Source organism: Brachyhypopomus gauderio, chromosome 2 (genome assembly GCF_052324685.1).
Source record: "Brachyhypopomus gauderio isolate BG-103 chromosome 2, BGAUD_0.2, whole genome shotgun sequence".
Lineage (NCBI taxonomy): Eukaryota > Metazoa > Chordata > Actinopteri > Gymnotiformes > Hypopomidae > Brachyhypopomus > Brachyhypopomus gauderio.
This window is the reverse complement of record NC_135212.1, coordinates 44,847,653-44,869,163: the sequence shown is the minus strand read 5'-3', so window position 1 is coordinate 44,869,163 and position 21,511 is coordinate 44,847,653. Positions and strand designations below refer to the sequence as shown.

Genomic DNA, 21,511 nt, shown 5'->3' with positions numbered 1-21,511 from the left:
GCGGATATACATTTATATATATATAAATGTATATATATATACATTTTTAATTGTGTCTGTAACTATTGATTGCCTTATTTACTGTTCTCTCTCTGTTTGTTATGCCAAGTCTGTTATGTGCCAGGTGTTTATTGTGCATTGTGGTGATGCCTGATCTTATGTTAATGCCTTGTACACGACATGCGTATGTCTTGAGTTGTACTGCCCTTGCTGTTTTTTTCTTTCCTCCAGGATTGTATTTGCGCTTTACATGCGTGTTGAGTAGGATCTGCCTCATCCGGCTGTAATTGTGTGTTTGATGCCATGTTTCTGCCCTTCTACGCTACTGGACTGTCTTGTGTGTGGTCGCCGGGACGGCTAACCTCTTGGGGGGGGGGGGGGGGGGGCTGTGTAGCGTCGGGCCAATGGGGGGTGCCAGAGGGTGACACCATTACCCATGAGCCCTTGCGGCCCCAGCCCTGTTATGTTTAATTATGCGATGTTTATGTTTGTATAGTGTTTTTAATGATTATTTATTGTGTGTTATTAGTTAAGTCACCCCGGTCCATCCTTTTGTGTACCTGTGCATTATCTTAGTTTCCCCTCCATGTATGTGTAACGTTGCCGTCGTCATGACCTCCCCCTGTGTTTCATGTGCAAGGCGTACCTCATTTAGGCCTTGAGTCATACTGATTGTGCCTGTGAGTGCCAGTTTTATTACAAAGAACAATAAAACCTCTGTTCTGTTTGGAGAATGGACTTCTCTGCAACTTCTTTCTACCACACCACGCCACAATATTCTGTGTATTAGTATTAAAATGCCTTGCCACTGCAAATGATATATCCTTAATCTTGACGGTCCAAGGGTATCCAACAAACCAAACAGCAAGTCTTCTCTTAGTTTCTCCAATGTAATGCTGATTACATCCCTTGCAGTAGAGCATGAAGATGAATGGGTGACGACAGTTGGTCCTTTTATTTTAGTGGTTGTGTTTATATATACACTGCTCAAAAAAATTAAGGGAACACTTAAACAACACAATATAACTCCAAGTCAACCACACTTCTGTGAAACCAACCTGTTCAGTTAGGAAGCAACACTGATTGTGAATCAATTTCACCTGCTGTTGTGCAAATGGAATAGACAACAGGTAGAAATGAGAGGCAATTAGCAAGACCCCCCCTATAAAGGAGTGGTTCTGCAGGTGGGGACCACAGACCACTTCTCAGTACCTATGCTTTCTGGCTGATGTTTTGGTCACTTTTGAATGTTGGTGGTCCTTTCACACTCGTGGTAGCATGAGACGGACTCTACAACCCACACAAGTGGCTCAGGTAGTGCAGCTCATTCAGGATGGCACATCAATGCGAGCTGTGGCAAGAAGGTTTGCTGTGTCTGTCAGCGTATTGTCCAGAGGCTGGAGGTGCTACCAGGAGACAGGCCAGTACACCAGGAGATGTGGAGGAGGCTGTAGGAGGGCAACAACCCAGCAGCAGGACCGCTACCTCCACCTTTGTGCAAGAAGGAACAGGAGGAGCACTGCCAGAGCCCTGCAAAATGACCTCCAGCAGGCCACAAATATGCATGTGTCTGCACAAACGGTTAGAAACCGACTCCATGAGGATGGTATGAGGGCCCGACGTCCACAGATGGGGGTTGTGCTCACAGACCAACACCGTGCAGGACGCTTGGCATTTGCCAGAGAACACCAGGATTGGCAAATTCACCACTGGCGCCTTGTGCCCTTCACAGATGAAAGCAGGTTCACACTGAGCACATGTGACAGACGTGACAGAGTCTGGAGACGCCGTGGAGAGCAATCTGCTGCCTGCAACATCCTTCAGCATGACCGGTTTGGCAGTGGGTCAGTAATAGTGTGGGGTGACATTTCTTTGGAGGGCCGCACAGCCCTCCATGTGCTCACCAGAGGTAGCCTGACTGCCATTAGACCAAGATGAGATCCTCAGACCCCTTGTGAGACCATATGCTGGTGCGGTTGGCCCTGGGTTCCTCATCCGGTCACAAGACCAGTTCCCTAACCACCAGGCCACGATGCCAGGCCTCAGATGCCTGAGGAGTGGAGATGAAGCATAATGGTTCCGATTTTCAAGAATAAGGGTGACGTTCAGAGCTGTAGTAATTACAGAGGAATAAAGTTGATCAGTCACAGCCTGAAAATCTGGGAAAGAGTAGTGGAAACTAGGCTTAGAGGAGAGGTAGAGATCTGTGAGCAGCAGTATGGTTTCATGCCAGCTAAGTGCACCACAGATGCTATGTTTGCTTTGAGAGTGGTAATGGAGAAGTATAGGGAAGGACAGAAGGAGTTACATTGTGTGTTTGTTGACTTAGAGAAAGCTTATGATAGAGTACTGAGACAGGAGCTGTGGTATTGTATGAGGAAGTCAGGAGTAGCAGAAAAGTTTGTGAAGGTAGTGCAGGATATGTATGTGAACTGTGTGACAGCAGTGAGATGGGCGGTAGGAATGACAGATGGGTTTAAAGTGGGGGTAGGACTACATCAGGGATCAGCCCTGAGTCCCTTCCTGTTCGCAATTGTCATGGACAGACTGACGGATGAGGTTAGGCAGGAGTCCCCTTGGACTATGATGTTTGCTGATGACATTGTGATCTGTAGTGAGAGTAGGGAGCAGGTGGAGGTGAGCTTGGAAAGATGGACATATGCTTTGGAGAGCAGGGGAATTAAAGTGAGCAGGAGTAAAACAGAGTACATGTGTGTGAATGAGAGGGCAGATGGTGGACAGGTCCAGTTAAAAGGAGTTGATTTGGTGAAGGTTGACGAGTTTACCTACTTAGGGTTGAGGGTACAGGGTAATGGAGGAAGTGAAAGGAGGTAAAGAAGAGAGTGCAGGCAGGGTGGTGTGGATGGCATAAAGTGTCTGGGGTGATCTGTGATAGAAGGGTGTTGGCTAGAATGAAAGGAAAGAGCTATAGGACAGTAGTGAGACCTGCTATGTTGTATGGACTGGAGACAGTGGCACTGACAAAAAGAGGTGAGGGAGATGGAGGTGTCTGAGATGAAGATGTTGAGATTCTCATTTGGAGTGACAAGGAAGGATAGGATCAGAAATGAGTTCATTAGAGGATCAGCACATGTAGCATGTTTTGGAGAAAAAGTTAAAGAAGCAAGATTAAGATGGTTTGGACATGTACAGAGGAGGGAGGAGAGGTATATTGGTAGGAGGGTCTTGAGGATGGAACTTCCAGGCAAGAGGAGGAGAGGTAGACCTATGAGGAGGTTTATGGATGCAGTGGTAGAGGATATGAGAGTGGCTGGTGTGTCAGTGGAGGACACTCAGGACAGGGCCAGATGGAGGAGTTTGATCCGCTGTGGCGACCCCTGAACGGGAATTGCCAAAAGAAGAAGACTTTCGGTCGGGCAATACATATTGTTCATGAAAAGCCTGCAGCATGGCTTAGAACCACTGCTTCTCAACAGTACCAAACGACACAATTTTGTCAACCAAGTAGTGAGATGCACCTTTTCATTCATCACAAAGGAATTAAAATAGAAATGCCCAGATCCTGACGCTGAAGCGGGTTTGGGAATGAGGCAGAAAACCATCTCATCAAAAAAATCCAGAGGAAAGAAACTTTATTAAGCACTCAACTGAAACAACAACTGCTATCTCTCTCTAGTGTCTTCCCACTAGCCTGCTAAACCTGCAGGCGCCACTCCCCTAGAGTCTCTTAAAGGGATGGGACACCTTGAGTGGCCAAGTGTCTGTCCGTTGGGGAATTCACTCAGTCTGTGAGAAATAGTAATCGCTACAGACGTCCCCCCAGAATTCACAAAAATTGACATGTCCAGACCACGGTTTGGAGAACTTACCCAACGGCTTGTGGTCCATGAATGCAACAAATGGCCAGCCTTCCAGGAGAAAGCGAAAAAAGAAAGCCCCATTGAATCATTGTTCATGCACTAGCCATTCCCTAGTCCAATCCACTGTGTGCTTGGCAGCATTGCCTTTGAGGGCCATGTAGAGAGGGTGCATGAAACAGGCCGCTCGTGGGATGAAGTGGTGATAGAAGTTCCGTGTGTTCCGACCTGGAGGTGCTGGCAACTAAAATGTCATCCAGGTAGACAAAGGGGAACGTAAAATCATGCAGGACACTGTCCATGAGATGCTGGAATATCTGGGGAGCGTTTTTGAGGCCTAAAGGCATGCATACAAACTCAAACAGGCTAAACGGAGTGATCTCCGCTATCTTCGGAATGTCTGCGGGATGCACAGGGACCTGGTGGTAGCAACGGACCAAGTCCACTTTAGAAAATGTGACTTTTTCAGCCAGACAGGCATAATACCTAGGCACTCCAGCATGTCAAACTCCGCTTTTGCCACTGCAAGCTTGGCAGGGTCCAGACATCTAACACAAGCTTGAACAGGTGGGCCGGAGGTTGCGATGTGATGCTCAACCCCATGCCTGCTGCTGTCTGAAGAGATGAAATGATAATACGTCATTTCATCCTCCATGATTTTTTGGATGGCGAAATGAGCCTCGGCTTGAGCAAACCAAATGGCAGCTTGCTGCTCCCAAAAACTGGTATCTTAAGAGCTACTGCGTTTGCTGTCATGATGAGAATTCTTCGGAGCCACCCAAATAGACGTCGGGGTCACCACCACGGGGTTTGGGAATGAGGCAGAAAACCATCTTATCGATCCAGAGAAGGGAAACTTTATTAAGCACTCAACTGAAACCACACAATACAAACTTCAATAATCAAGATAATTTTTGACTTGACACTTTGGTGGTGTGGTGGTTAGCATTGTTACCTCACAGCGAGAAAGTCTGGGTTCGATTCTTGGTCTGGGCTGCTCTGTGTGCAGTTTGCATGTTCTCCCTGTGCCTGAGTGGGTTTTCTCCAGGTACTCCAGTTTCTTCCCACAGTCCAAAGACATGCGTGTTAGGTTGATTGATCATTATTGCGTGTGTGTGTTGGCCATGTGGTGGACTGGCAACCTGCCTATTGAGGCCCATATTGGCCCACATGGCCACTGTGGGCCCCAGCTGGGTTGCCAAAAAAGGGCCCATATGCCAGCCCATTTCAAACCCATGTGGGGCCTGTTGGGATATTTTCTCCTGACCCAGATAGGCCCCAACACTGCCCCGATGAACCGATTGGTTTTGACTGAGTGACCCAAGCAAAATCTTGACACCAAAAGTTATTTTCAGATAGAGTATAAGCGAGTACAAAATAGCCAAAGTATACGTGGTACAAACTCTCCAGTGCACTGGTGCTAGTTGCCTAGAACTCTACCTAACCCAAGTGGATCTCAGCAGCGTCCGAGCAAAAAGTCTTCCGTGCTGAGCGATGTCCTCCCTCTCATACTCTTTCTCCCTAAGTTTCGATAACTCCCCCCACCTTTGCTGCTCTTCCTCGAAACCCTCCTGCTCCTCTCTAGTTGTCTGCCTGCTTATCTAAAAACTGCTTGCCTTGCATTTTGCACTGAATGGGCTCATTCTGTTCTTCTCAAGGCCACTGTGGCCTCTTCTCTTCTGCTCTCTCACAGTCTTCCAAGAAAACATTAAGTTTCTTTTTTCCTACAGGCCCACATGGACATGTTGACTGGGACATTTTCCAGATTGTACATTTACCAGTGAATTTAATTGGGTGATTAATGGTTCCAACCGTTTTCATATTTTGCGGTAAAACAAAATTACTGCCATTCGTTACAGCTTGCGTTGAACACTGTCAGAGCTGTACTTCCGTGTATACGTTCAAGAGGAGCAGACTTGACAATAAGCAGACGATCCGTAAACGCGAGAAGCCGCTTTCGCCATTCCAGATGGCTTAGTCAAAACCATTACATCTTAATGAAGCAGGGTTAGTCTGTAGGTCAGTGGTTAAGGTGTTGGGCTACGGGACCCACAGTGACAGGTTCAAATCCCACTGTGACCTCCTGACCCTGGCATGAAACCCGCTGGAGCCAGTGCGAGTCGGTTGAGGCGTGTCTGGCCCAACCCAAGCCAACAGCCTACAGGAAAAAACCCTTTCAGTCATGGCCTGGTGGTTAGGGAACTGGTCTTGTGACTGGAGGGTCGTGGGTTCGATTCCCAGACAGGCCATGACTGAGGTGCCCTTGAGCAAGGCACCTAACGCCAACTGCTCCCCGGGTGCCGGGCTAGGGCTGGCCACCGCTCTGGGCATGTGTGATCCACAGCCCCCTAGTAATCACTAGTGTGTGTGTGTGTGTTCTGATTGCACAGATGGGTTAAAAGTGGAGGACAAATTTCGATTGGGGTGTAAAAATCACAATTGACAAAAATATGGGACATTTCATTGGCACATTTCAAATAAAATCAGCAGCGAAAATGAGTGTAAAAAAGCCAGAGTTCACATATTTTTATTTTCTAACATGGGCTATGTCACGGTGACCATCCACTATGTCCATCCACAGCGGCTGTTGTTGTTGTTGTCTGGTGACGTCATGTGCGTCCCTCAGGTGGGCGGAGCCCGTGATCCGTCTCACCTGAGGGTCATTTGTTTGTCTATATATGTCTTGTCTTTGTACCAGTTGACCGCTGGTCATTATATCCTTAATTTGGAGATAGTGCACAGGTTTTAGGTTTGCACACTTTCTATTAAACCATCATTTTTCCCTGAGACTTGGCGTGATCGCTTCCTTTTCGTTGCTCACCCCTGCCCGTCACAGAATGACCAGCCACCCTTCGGAAGCCGCCGAGTCTCTTTTTCTTTCTCCTTCGTTCGTGGTCATGTATCGTGGTAAGTGTTTGTCTGCGTGGTGTTTTGTTTGAAGAGCTCCGCCGTGCTTTTGTGTTTTGTGTGTGTGTGTAGCACGGCGAGGACCAGGGCAGTCTGCCCTGAGACAGCTCTTCGTGTCCGTTGTATGTTGCGGGAGTTCCGCCGTGCACTTGTGTATATGTGGCACGGCGATGACCAGGGTGTCTGCCTGGTAGACTCTCGTGTGTGTTTTGAATGTGTGTACGTGTCGATGGACGTGTGGACCAGTTTGCGTGCTCGTTATGTTTAATGTTGCGTGTTTTGTGTGTGACGCGGTCGCCGCTCGTCACCGTCGCCTCGCTCCCCGTGTGTCTTGTGTTAAATGTGGGGAGCGACTGCGACTCTGAGCGGCGCGCGTCACTGTGTGTTTATGTCGAGCACGCATGTGTAGGTTCCGTCTGTCTGTCTGTGCACCGTTTTTGTTCGCTTGTCTAGTCTTTGCGTGTGTGTTTTGTCCTAGCGTGTTGTCAATTGTTTGCGTGTAATTCCACGCATGCTCCTCCCCCTGAATGTGTGTTTGGGGGGGGACCGGCTGTGGTCCCGTGCCATGGGGTGTGGCACGGAGGGCGTCGCTCCCGAGGGAGGCCCTGAATAGGGTAGGGCGCGTTTGTGTTTTATGTTGGTGTGTGTTTGGGTGTGTGTGTGTGTGTTTTCTGTGCAGGTGCTTCCCCCTGGCGGTGTTGTGGTGTTCCTGGACCTTGTGGGGGTCTCCACCTGGCAGGAGTCCCCTTGTGTTGTGGGGTGACCGGAGCCCGGTCATGAAGAGCCCCTCCCTAGAGGGCTGGGGCCCCCGGATGTTTGGGGACCATGGGGCTCCGGTCTGAGAAGCTCCTGCTGGAGATGGAGATCCTCCCTCCTGCCCGGGGTGATCAGGAGGCCCTTGGGGCTGCTCCCTAGCCCGCGTCGGGGGTGCCCTGGGCCTCGGTCTCTGGCGCTCCTGGGTTGGGTGGAGGAGTCCACCATGGGATGAGGGGCCCCGGGAGGGGTTGGCTCCCCAGGAGGCTGGGGTGACCCCTAGCCAAGGGCCGGGGTCAGCTCTGGGAGGAGGTAGGTCCAGGAGGAGAAGTAGCCACGCCTCGGGGAGGTAACCTGCACCCACACACACACTAAGGATGACAAAGGAGTCGTAGCTCCTCGTCTGCACACCCTTGGGGCTTTCTGGCTAAACGCCGGTTAGGGCGTGAGGGCCCTGTGACCGACCGGGGCGTGGTTTTGTGTTGTTAACAGCCCGGTCGGTCCAGGGTCCCGCCCGGGGAGGCGAGCTGAGTAATGTGTGTGTTTGTGTTTCAGCTCCCGGACTCAAGAGGTGTCCATGCCTGTCCCTGCCTTCCTGCCCCTTCATGTTTTGTGTGCAGCCGCTGTGTGTCACACACCCAGTGGAGGGGAGTGCGGCTTGGTGGGGGGGTCTGTCACGGTGAGGCGGCCCCCTACCGGCCGCCTCCATCCACAGCGGCTGTTGTTGTTGTTGTCTGGTGACGTCATGTGCATCCCTCAGGTGGGCGGAGCCCGTGATCCGTCTCACCTGAGGGTCGTTTGTTTGTCTATATATGTCTTGTCTTTGTACCAGTTGACCGCTGGTCATTATATCCTTAAGATATAATGTAATGTAATGTAAATAATATAATGTTTTTCCCCTCATACTGGGATTAATACTACACAGCTCTACCTTAGAAATTCAGTGATTTGTATTTGGTATATTTAATGCCTGTTCTGTTTAGGACATGACTTACTATTAACTGTAAAGATTTATCTCTTAATTAATAACTAACGGGACAATTATCTTTTCTACCAAAACGTTAAGCAAACATTCTCTAAACCTAACTAGCTAGTTAGCTAACCATGGTGACCACTTAGTTATAGTGTTTGCTAAGATAGGTTAACTCACTATCTTAGGTTATCTAGTCTAGCAACATCGAAATTTGCACTTGTCTTAGCTGAAAAAATTAATCTATTTTCCCACCTTAATCTAGGTGGGTTGCGTCGAAATGTGTAAACATAATGTATAAAATGTGTAAATTTTCCCCACAGATTATTCTTTTTAGCCATAACAAATTAACGGCTTGCGCTCTACCTTTCAACACTAACGGCTAACTATTATTCTAGCTAGTATCAAGCTAGCTAGCTAACTTAGCTATGTTTGAATTAAATATAACGTCAAGCATTATATCGTCAGGTAATTTTCTTTCTTTGTATATTTGTTCTTTTACACACTGATAACAAAATTAAAGAAACCGGATAAAAAGTTAATTTCTTACCTCAGTTAATGATATCTCCAACGGATTAAAAAATTTGCTTTTAGTCAGGCCAGGCGGGAGAACATTCTAGACTTTCATTGGGGGCGAGGGCGCACGAGAAGAGGTGAGGCAATGGTTTATTCAATAAATCGGAAGCAGGTACATTAACTTTGTTGTTTTAACTTTATGTTAATATTCTGAATGAATTTAGTTATTATAACTGCTTCACAAGTTCACAACTATATCAGCATGCAATGTATTTGTTTGTGTGCCAGAGAAATATCCAGTTCTACCATAAAAGGTATAAAACAGAGGTGTCAATTCCAGGTTCAGAAAGTAAAAGTCCTCACCAGGATTTTGCTCAAGCTTGCTAGATTTTCTAATTAGTGCAATCCAGGTAAAATTAGTGGAATCAACAAAATCCAGGAAGCCTGGTGAGGACTTTTACTTTCTGAACCTGGAATTGATACCTGATTGTGTACTATGTAAAAATGTCTATTTTGTAAATGGAATTTAAAAGTCTGTTTTTAAAATATTAGGCTGTTTTAAAAATTAGGCCCACGTGGGTCCCAACTATAACCCAACTGGGGCTGGAATTTGTAACCCCAATGGGGCCCACAAATGTAACTCAACTGGGGCCCGAATAGAACCCTTCAAAAAGCCCACTCTAAGCCCATGCCGATAAAACCCATACTGCCCAGTTAAAGCACATGTGGGGCCCATGTGGACATGTTGGCTGGGGTAGTGGTAAATGTACGCTCTTCTGCCTTGTCCCCGGCGTAGATAGCACTAGGTCCTGCTTCTCGACTCGCATAGCAGTAAATGAATAGCATCAATGACGTCACATGAATGATGTTTGTATGATTGAAACACAATTTGGCCTCTATGATGGTTCTGGGCGAAAATTGCTGGCCACTGTGTCATTGAAATTGCCGATTTCGGAAGTGCTTTGTTTGCTTATTAAGTCAATAATTTAAACCTTTTTCAACTTCAAAACGGCGAATTTCTGCGAAATAGATTTTCATGCCTGCACTAGAGGTTAGTTATTGTACTCCAGCACAGTTGGGACACTGGTTCTTCCGTAGGAATATAACTTTTCTGGTAATGTCAGGTGAAAGATTTATCTCAGAGGGTGTCGAGAAGCTCAGTCTTTGGTTAAAAGGTGCCTACTGGTTTAGCGTTTAAAAGTTGCACCATGGAATGGAGTGAGGTCAGTGGCAAAGTGAGTTTTGGGAGTAATCTGCTCATGGATGTTAAGCAAACTGAATAAAAATTAAATCCCTCATCAATATGCTACTTAACCCACAGTTACAGGGGAGAAAGAAAAAAAAACCAAAGAATCACAAACATTCAGGGTTAGATTCAGAGATAATTCTTTGTTTTGTCTGTGGCTTCAAACAAACATTCACATAATGGATGATCAAATGATGTATGTTCATCACTAGTCTTTCCTGATATCATATTGTGAACATATTTTATAGCACCAGAAATACCAACAGACGATAAACCTTTAAAAGTACTATGCAGCACTAGTTTCACCTGACAGATTATAATATTTCTTCTAACCTGATCTCAAACAGAATACCAAAATATGAGATTAGTGTTACCGTTCCTGTTTGAATAACTCAGCAGATTTGCTACCGTCAAGTACCACTGGCATCACGTAGATCTTGTATTACAATGTACACACGTCATTAAGTAAATAAATATGTAAATAAATAAATAAATACATACATCAGCATGTCCATAAATTGTAATCTCACATTCTGCAACACACAATGTCCACTTCACCATCTGTAGCAGCGGTTGCGGTGTAATACCACTGTGAGATACTGCTGGATTAAGGTACCTCAGTGCAGTGGCACGAGGCCTCACGTGGTAAACCAAACCAGGTATCCATATTTCACCAAGTCCAAATTTTAATATAACAGCACACGTAGGGAACTGAAGTACAAGGTTAACTGAACTGGAGGTAGGTCAGGAGCCTGGGGGCTGCTGTTGGGCGACTGCCTCTGCCTCCTCACTCGGGCAGAAAGAGTCCGCTATGCTCTTGGCGTATTCGACGAGCTCATACGATTCCCTAATGTCAGACAAGCCAAACCAGAAGACAATCCAGCGGTCGTTAACAAAGCTTCCGTCGCAGTGCTTGAAGTACCTGAGGAGTGAGAATAAGCAGGCCAGTGAGGGTGGCAGGCAGACGGAAAAGGACAAAATCTTTTTCTGACTGAGCAGAGAGCCAACAAACTAACAGCAGAAACAAAGGACACCTGAACTACAGCACTGGCTGCTCTCTCTCAGATGCATTTAACAGATTGCTTTTCTAGTATCCAGAGGTACAGCAATGAGATTGGGTGATGTGCAAGTTCCAACTCACCAAGGGTTAATGCGGTTGGTTGAGCGGGACCTCCAGAAGAGTTTGCCCAAATCCTGGCGGATGGACTCCCAGAGGATCTGTGCTGTGCCCTGGCCCTGTTTGCTACTGCTCACAACAAACTTATCCAGATACAGAGGGCCACTGCTCACTGGCTCAGTGGTGATGATGGCGGCAGCACTGTACCTGAGGAAGAGGAAGCATATCACCAATGAGAACACAATCCTACATCCAAATCTCAACAGTGATTTTTTTCCCTAAACTACTGGACCACTGCTGCATGGGTATTTTTGGGTGGTGTATCCTGGGAGTCAATCCAGCTTTTTAAATGTAATGTTTGAGTGTGTTATTATGTTCCAGACATGACCACATTTTTGAACTTATGACCTTATGATTGAAAAGAACTTAAAAATGTCTCTGCTAATCAGGGTGCTCCAATTAAGCTCATGGATTCTAGACAATTTATTATTGTGTTCATATTGCTACAGTAAATAAATAATGTTCTATTTATAGACAAATACAAGTCAGTGGGTTGGCAATAAACTTGAATTTGAACGGAATGCGAAACGGTAGTCCATGTAGTCAGGGAGACACTAATCAAAAGTTCCTGCTCTAGACACTTTAGCCAGAAAAGAACTGTTTAAGATTAGCATAAAATGTAAAAATTAGTGGTGGACCGTTAACTGTGTTAACGGCGTTCGTTTATTTGATAATCTTATCGGGCGATATAAAAATTATTGCCGTTAATCTATTCTTAAAGTTAGGTTGGGAATTGGGTCAAAATGGGTAAGCAAACTGTGATGACTTTCAACTTGATAGTTTAGCTCGGCTGTATTCCTAACCAAATTGCACAGTAGGGGCGAGAACGAGTTTTCAAACCTGTGAATTACAAATCGTACGTGTTTTTACATGGATGCAGCCACGAAGTCGCCAGGTTTGCTTCATGGAAAATTCATTTTTAGGAACGTAAAGTGTTACCGGAGCGGAGCTCGGAGCGGTCGTTTTCTGCATGGTCCTAGTGCTAGATTCGTCGCTATTTAAATATTTCTTTTTAACTGTTAAAACTGCAGAGGACCAAAACCGGCTTTTGAAAAAGTCCCCCCCCCAAATTACGTCCGTGAGGTTAAATGTACTAAATGTTGGCTTACATTTCAAATATCATGTTTAGCTGAATAAACATGTTATCAACCCCCTTTAATGTACAGTATGTAGGCTTACAAATTCATGTTTAACTGAATAAAACGTTGAACACGAGTAGCCTACATTTTATTGAGCATATTTTTTTTCTTCAAGTATCAAAGTAGAACAGCTTCCTCAAGCAGTCATTGATGCATTTTTGAAACAGGAGATGAGCCCCTGGTCTAATGCACCCTAGAAACCCTATCTCAAAAACTGACTTTTAGTCATTACTTGGGTAGCACGCATATGAGCCATTTTAATGTAGATTAATCTAGATTAATTTCAAGATTTCAGTGAGTTTAATATAGATTAAAAAAATTTATCTATGCCCACCCCTAGTAAAAATGTTCTGCCACTAAACATTTCATTAGAAGGATAGTGTAGGGTTAACAGACAGAATGCATGAACACTCGTGAGCTCAAACAAGGATTAAAATACTTAAAAAAGATCAAATAAACACAGGCATAAACTTAGGTATGAACAGGATGTGACAAAATACAATTAGTTCCAACTCTGAAGTGAAGCTGATCTTACCCTTCAGACAGATAGATGGAGTGCAATCTGCCCTTAAGAGAGGAGATGTAGTCCTCCTTCAGTTTCTTCCCAAATGATTTGTTGATCAGAGCCAGGAGGCGGTCTACATCTATGTCCTCAAGGCTGTTGTACCTGACAGAGGGAGGACTTTGCTTAGAAGCATGATCAGCTCATGCAGTCAAAATACACTCTCACACCCACACACGATACATTTCTGAAACACCCAATTACAAAATAGGCAAAAGGGAAAATTATTTTAGTGTTACAATCTGGACAGAACTGCCCATGCGTAGGTCATCCATTCAAAGATTAATTTGATAATAAATGAATCATTATAAATACAAAAACTAACATACCGGTGAATAGGATCTCCATTTTTGAACAGGGTACCAGAACCTGAAAAAGTTCAAATTATATTGCAGTGTTACATGACTGGAGCCATTTCAGCACAGTAGCAACCACATGAGGTATTTTAGAAGTGGTTGGCAGAGCACGTTTCTCCAAAAATAGTTACACTGAGTTCAGCTACAGTATATCATATGCAACGACATACAGTGTGTGTGCGCGTGCATGATCAAACACTGACATCTAAGATTAATAATACAAAAACACATTAATAAACACATTTGCCTAAATTACACTAAACAAGAGAAAAATACATTTCATTTAATATACCTTAAAAACCACACAAAGAGCATACTGAAGGCTGTGGTTTTGTTCGTTTCTTGAGAAACTGATAATAGAATGTGAATGATGAATATTCATGAGAAGGTAGCAAGGTCATAACAGTTCACACTGTTCAGGTTAAAGGGGTGATTAGATAATGATTAGAGTCACCATTTCAACCAGCAGAAAAGTACAGAATCTTCATCCTGATAAAAATGGTGAATGGTCATTTATTTCTCAGGAAAATTTAGCAGCATTATTTTGCTCATGGAATTAAAAAATGCAAGCCCTTCACGACGCATTGAATGTGTTCATTGCTCTTAGTGAAGCAGTTTTGAGCTATACATTCAATATTTCATGATTGAATAACACTCACCATACTGAACCAGTTTCAAAGTTTCTATAGGACTGCAATCCAGCACAGCTAATTTATCCATTCCAAAGGAATTAAAGGGAAAATGAAAGGTTCTAGGTGTGTACAGGTCCTTTGTTGCCTAGCGGGTGTATGAGAGAGAGTGTGTGTGTGTGTGTTAGGCCTGTGTTGAAAAAATTGATTTTCCGATTCAGAATCGATTCGCATATGATGATCTGATAATCAATTTGTACGTCCAAAGATCGATTTTTTAGTGAACTTTTACCCCCGTCTCGTCACTGAATTCACGCAGGCGTGCTCGGTCTAACTAACTGTAAAACAACATGGCGTCGGACAGTGCCGGTAACGACGATAGTCAAATCGGCAATGTAAAAGCAGAAGGACAGTTTATCCAGTGTCAGTGACTATTTACAGTTAGTCCATGTCACTGACAGTTTACCCAGTGTTTTTACAGTTTAAAAAAGTTAAAAATGTTCTTGTAACGTTGGGCGCAAGGCGATGGACGAGACAGAATCCTTTGCACTTTCCAAATCGTTACGTTTATTACATTTACCGAAGCGCAGACAGCGCACATTAAACACGTTTACATAGAACGTGTGCGACTCAAACAACGACGAGCACAGGAAGCTGCGCGAACGCACAAACCCCACAAGGTGAGACGGATTATCACAAGACGCACCCACACCCACGGAGATCTACAGACGCAGACGAGTAGACGCAGACAACGTTAACACACGCCCAACAGGGAGGGGTCGGGGACCGTAACATGACAGTTCTGTTCTTATATTCGCACTTTAAAGAAAAATACACGTTTACATTTTATACTTTCAGTTTATTAAGTGTGAGCACTTTTAAAATAAAAATGCATTTGGTAGCAACAGCTTTTGGGTGAATTCTTAATTATTTCAATCATAATAATAATGCACTGGTTAGTGTCCCAGTAGGAGTCCACTGTTGCAGACACCTCAAATATGTCCTCTGTTTATTGTCCTGGATTACCTTTCTTGAAGGTAGATTTATGATTACCCTTTTCACCAGTCTTCCAGCCATCGGTAACTACCAGTAACTATTTGCTGATTAATATCGATATAATACTAGTTTTAACATGTTGCTTCTGTACATAGTCAGGAAACAGCTCAAATACATTTTTAATAACACTAAACCCCGAATTGGATCGAATCGGATCGAATCGATTAAATCGGATTAAATCGATCGGTTCATACTCTCTGCTCACCTTTGTGGCTGAAGAGTTCCGTCAGCAGTGTGTTGGCGGAGGTGACGACGGCGGAGCTCTCTGCTGGGAGCTGGTTGAGCAGCTGAGTGATGGTGCTGACCTGCCTGCGCTCCAGTGAATTCAGCCACTCTGCTGACGTCAGAACCGACAGGTCACCTGGCAGCAGTACCGTACTCAGCACCTGACCAACACAACCATTCAGAACATTAATTTCCCACATCTTCCACTGTGGTTCAAAGTGAATTATTAACTCAGTAAATCAACAAACAAATAAATTCCATTGCAGATTAGGAGGCGCACACCCACTTTTTGGTTCTGATTACGGAAGCCGCCCCAGCTGTTAAGGAACATGACTTTCAGGGGCTGCAAGGCTCGTGAGATTGCTGCTGTGACCTGGTAGGAGTTGAAGAGCGTGGAGCAGCCGGCCGTGTTGAGGCCCACTGGACACACCAGTGGGATGGCACCACAGTTCAGACTCCACTGCATCAGGGTCGTGTCCACCGTGATGGAGGGGTCACCACTAACACATACCATGAGACATGGACAGTGAGCAATAGATGACAAAAACAATAAAAGCTTAACTCAAGGTGCGGACTTTACTGAACTATCTGACGGGGATCCCAGACAAGTGGGCTCACCTACAACTGTGCTGAGGCTGTTGGATCTGCAGCAGTGCCTCCGCACTAAAGAAAGGCATGACACTGGCCGAGTTGTGCTGCAGGGCTTCAGTGAGAGCTTGGCAGCACTTCACCATCAGAGCCCTATATTCGGATGCACCACACCCTTTAGCTTCACCATCTCCTTCCGCCACCTCAGGAGGAAGCCCAATCACCACTACAGTCTTCATATCCATGCGCTGCAGAAACGACAGGCTGAATGCCAGGTTCTGCACCATTTTGTGGCTCTTGAATACGGAGGGGTCAATCTGGATGGAAGGATACAAAAGTTTGGTGAGCATGAGTGGTCTTCCCTACACACGTTCTAACTCGCCTCTCTAAAAGACAAGTACTGGTTATAAACCACCTGTTATATATTTGGTGAGCATTAACTCGCTTCTCTGAAAGACAAGCATTGGTTACAGACCACCTGTTATGTGCAGCAGCACATAGGCACCAATAGGTTCTTAAGTCCACAGGTGCAGAGAGAGACTTTTAAAGAACTGATGCTGGGCTATATGTCTTGTTGACCATGTCAGCCAGAGGCAGCGTAGTGTTGCCTTCCTCTACCTCTCTTCCCCCCTCTCTCTCTGAGATTCTTGTTAAATGGCAAACAGGGAGCAGGAATTTACATGCTTGTTCATCTCCCCAAACAGGTGAAATGGGTGATTATGCAGGAACCATGAGTATTTAGGTTAATAGTTCATTAAACATTACTGTTTAAGGGTTAGGGTTTGGTTTTCTCTGATACCACTCTCATAGTTTTCATCTTTGTTGTCTCCACAGTTTTACACAAAGCAAATGTATTGTATGCATTTGCAGACCTGGGCATTCCAGGTTCAGAAAGTAAACCTCCTTCCCAGGATTTTACTCAAGCTTGTTGGATTTTCTAACTAGTGCAAGCCAGGTAAAATTAGTGGAATCAACACAATCCAAGAAGCCTGAACAAAATCTTGGTGAGGACTTTTAATTTCTGAACCTGTAATGTCCACCTCTGTGCATTTGTGACTATTGAGCTGGTAAACATAAACCTGCCTTTGATTTAAGTCCTGTCTGCATCGCAAGGGTTTTGCATAACCTTTTGCCCTATGTTTCATTACATATCAGGCAGGGTCGTAACACCACCCATATGGTGATGTCCACTTGTGTAAATTTAGCCTACAAGACTGTAGCCTACGTCTGTGGTCAAAATAGACTACTAGATACCACTCGCATACAGACTGAGCACTAAAAACCCGGATGACATACCCCATCCAAATCTTCCAATACGCGACCAGAGCTTTCGTCTAGTACTGTATCCCGCCAACCAAATGTGGCGGAAAATCACATACCACATACTACCAGTACTGTATGCCGTGTGGGTTTTTACCGTGTTCATTTGCAGGTGTCTTGGTCACTGAATCGCTAAATCGTGGTTTTACGTTGCCGCACTTGTGTCTTCTCTCGCCTATGCTATCGAGACGTGCCTCTCAAAAGTGGCTTTACAGCCAAATTACAGCAGACTACAATAATAAAGCAGTTTTCGACAGCAAGTTTGTTGTGAGGTCACACATCTGGAAGCATTATAAAAACGAATATTCGAATATAGCATATTCGTTTCTGAAATATATTATGTATCACCTGCAACACAAAGAACATCTTAACTACAATACTTATTTTGATTTATTATGTATTATTTGCCTACGTTTCAGTGCATTTTTAGCAGGATTATTTGAAACTAGATTCAACATCATTTCCATACCAGAGACCAGACCAGCAGATGTCTCCGCAGCAGTTCAACGGCCCTTTAAATAGCCCCGTTCACCTGTAACCTACTCTAGATAGTTGACCTAGTTAGCGAGCAAAATGACCATGATACCGTTACCCATATAGTGACCATGACACCGTTACCCATATAAAACACCCTAACCATAGCCAGCAAGTTAGCCTAGCCAGCTAGTATACATTAACTCAATACAATTTACTCTGCAACATTTCGTTAATGTAGCCTTAGCTCGCACCGGGTTAATCACATTCATTCATTGTAACTAACGTTATGTTAGCGGTTCATCTCACCTCCAGAACCGCAAACGCTGGCGCCTCGGACAGATTAGCGCGTTGAAATTGCGTCAGCCAGTATCGCGCTTCCCGCGGATCTCCGCCGACCTCGCTGAGAAAAGCTTTAATGTCTCGGTACATCAAGGCGCGATTCGACCACACGTTGCGGTCCGCGGGCGAAGGGGAGCTGGGCAGCTCTTCGTGGATCCACACCGGGGTCTTCTTTCCCTGCCCCGCGGTTTCGGCGGACATCAGTCGGCGCTGGAGCTTGTCGAACCTCTGCTGAGCGGTACAGAGATGCCGCCCGAGGGGCGAGGACTTGGACAGAAACTGGCCGGCCATTACGATGGCCCTACAGCCGCAGGAACCGCCGTTGACTTTGGCCATGCTGGATGTTGTGAGGAAGCGATGGTCGGTGAGAAAATGTGCCGCCAATGGCGCCGCCAATGCCTATTAGGTAGCGGTCGTGGTCACCGAACACCTCGCAGGCGGGGCTACCGAATACCTCGCAGGCGGGGCCACCGAACACCTCGAAGGCGGGGCTACCGAATAATACCTCGCAGGCGGGGCTACCGAATACCTCGAAGGCGGGGCTACCGAATACCTCGCAGACGGGGCCACCGAACACCTCGAAGGCGGGGCTACCGAATAGTACCTCGCAGGCGGGGCTACCGAATACCTCGAAGGCGGGTCTACCGAATACCTCGCAGACGGGCCACCGAACACCTCGAAGGCGGGGCTACCGAATAGTACCTCGCAGGCGGGGCTACCGAATACCTCGCAGGCGGGGCTACCGAATACCTCGCAGGCGGGGCTACCGAATACCTCGCAGGCGGGGCCACCGAACACCTCGAAGGCGGGGCTACCGAATAGTACCTCGCAGGCGGGGCTACCGAATACCTCGAAGGCGGGTCTACCGAATACCTCGCAGACGGGCCACCGAACACCTTGAAGGCGGGGCTACCGAACACCTCGAAGGCGGGGCTACCGAATACCTCGCAGACAGGGCCACCGAACACCTCGAAGGCGGGGCTACCGAACACTTCGAAGGCGTGGCTACCGAACACCTCGAAGGCGGGGCCACCACGCTCATGGTCCATCACCGCGGCAGACAAAGAGGCGTCATCGTCTTAGAGTTCTATTAATGATCTACAAAATGCAGCAGCTCACTGGTATTACAACTATACGTTGTAAATGTGAACGTAATTTGAAAGACTGTGAACCGCATGTTTGTAGCATACAATACATTAGCTCATTCAGGTGTTGGCTTGTGGTATATGGAAAGGAAACAGTGCCAATTTGAAAAGTAATCCCTACTAGGCAAAAATGGAAATGCAATCCACAAAATGCATTGCTTTGCCATACAAACATGCAGAATATGTGCCAAAATGAAATGCAAAAGCACTATTACATTACATTTCAATGCACTTTATCTCTTTATTGAAAAACAATACACACAAATTTGCATTCAAAACCAAAATGCTGAATTTGTGCCAGAATTGCATATAATACAGCTCGAAATGTAATCACGGCACAGAGGTATTGCTTTTCACCGTACGGTATTTCAGACATAAATGTCTCCTTTAAATGTAATGATCACAAGATTGATTTAAACATTGATGTGATGAAAACATGCCACAATGAAAAGTAAAAGCTCCAGTGTGTGTGGATTTGTATTTAAAGAAAGAAACGCTGAATTCGTGCCAGAAGCCATCTTGAAATGCAATCGACTGAACGTCATTGTATTCCACTGTGTGTCTGCGAAGCTGTCACGTGCCAGAATGAAATATAATCACTGTCCAATATGAATGCTCGCCTGAATTTGGGGCTTAGACTCCAGTCAGAAGCAATCGCTCGTAGTTGGACTTGAAAGCAGCAGAAATGTCTTTTCACAACAGAATAAAAGGAAATAAACAGTCTAATTGGACAAATTGAGGCTGGTGCGGTTACAGACGACTACGTGTTTAACTTAATTAAGTTGAAGGTGCTGGACAATAATGAAAATGGACCTTCAAAGTGTCGTACATGTGCTTGAATTCCACCTTGTAAAGGTGGATGAACCCTGCAAACAGCGCTGAAGAGCGGAACGCGACCTCGACACGCCACAGCAGAGCCCCCGCGATTGCTACCCGTATTTTCCAGATTATAAACCGCTACTTATTCCCTCACGCTTTGAACCATGCAACTTATAATGAGGTGTGGTTTTTCTGTAGAGGTTTCTTCACCCGTCAGGGGTATAACAGAAAGTTAATCAGGTGGTAGGACAAAGTTGTAAATCAAAGAAGAAAGTGCTCATTTTCATTTAACATATGCAAGCAGCAGGCATGACGGAGAATTTTTTCCAAACGAACGTGTTGTACCGAATTTCGACTCCCCTCGTTTGCACATGCATAAAAACGCTACAGATGATATTCCAGAGTTACAGTGATTTTAACTTAGTTCATAGAGCACTCTAGTTTTGAGACATAAAATGATGTCGGGCCAGGCCAAAATGAGGTTTCTCTTACAGATAGTAACCGATTACGTATGATGCATGTGTTGTGTCTGGCTCAACGCATTATAGGCATTCGATTCCCAGACCTGAGGTCATGACTGAGGTGCCCCTGAGCAAGGCCCATAACCCTCAATTGCTCACTTGTATAAAAAAATGAGATAAAAAATGTAAGTCGCTCTGGATAAGGGCGTCTGCCAAATGCCGTAAATGTAAATGTAATGTAGTAACCAAATGAATCTCAAACTGCGAAGATTGTGGAGTGTAGTGGAGTGTTGTGTACGATAAGCCCATCTCGGCAACATGATCGCTCTTTCTCACGCTGTACGCACGAGAACATTGTTAGTTTTTTCTATACTGTATTAATGATCAAAGCTTATCTAAATCTAGGGTCACGCTTAACGACGAAAGTTGCTTTACCACGGACTGTTCAGTCTCTAAACCCGTCGTTAAGCGGGGACTCATTGTACATTTAACTGAACTGATCAGTTTCTGAACAGTGCCTGACAGTTCAGAGTTCATGCCTGTAAGGTATTTCAGCCAGTGTTGTGTTGAATTCGTTTATCCGCGCATAAAGACGCTACAGATTATATTGTCGATTTATGTTTCTATGCATAAATAAGAGCTAGACTTTAATTATCCATCACAGCAAACGGCACGGAATTATCTATGTCCAAAGCCACACTGGCTCAAGGGTGTTTTTTTTAAATAAAATACACACTTTTAAATACACATTTTAAATAAGATACACACTGGCTATATGAAGTTCACCTCTGACCACGACTTTGCAGTATTACAGCAGTATTATATCTAGTTAGGACAAAAGTAGAGTGCTCAATGAACTAAGTTAAAATCACTGTAACTCTGGAATATCATCTGTAGCGTTTTTATGCATGTGCAAACGAGGGGAGTCGAAATTCGGTACAACACGTTCGTTTGGAAAAAATTCTCCGTCGTGCCTGCTGCTTGCATGTGTTAAATAAAAATGAGCAC

General features: G+C 45.3%; 1 protein-coding gene across 1 annotated transcript; it reads right to left on the bottom strand.

The window, feature by feature from the left end:
* Window positions 1-10,333: 10,333 nt before the first annotated feature.
* On the bottom strand, window positions 10,334-18,512 carry LOC143508394 (N-acetylglutamate synthase, mitochondrial-like). Its single transcript, XM_076996857.1, has 8 exons — window positions 18,046-18,512; window positions 15,973-16,259; window positions 15,641-15,854; window positions 15,335-15,515; window positions 13,418-13,457; window positions 13,062-13,193; window positions 11,352-11,534; window positions 10,334-11,132 (listed from the first exon to the last, which is right to left on the bottom strand). The coding sequence occupies exons 1-8, from the start codon at window positions 18,412-18,414 to the stop codon at window positions 10,955-10,957; spliced, it is 1,584 nt and encodes a 527-aa protein (XP_076852972.1). The 5' UTR covers window positions 18,415-18,512; the 3' UTR covers window positions 10,334-10,954.
* Window positions 18,513-21,511: the final 2,999 nt, after the last annotated feature.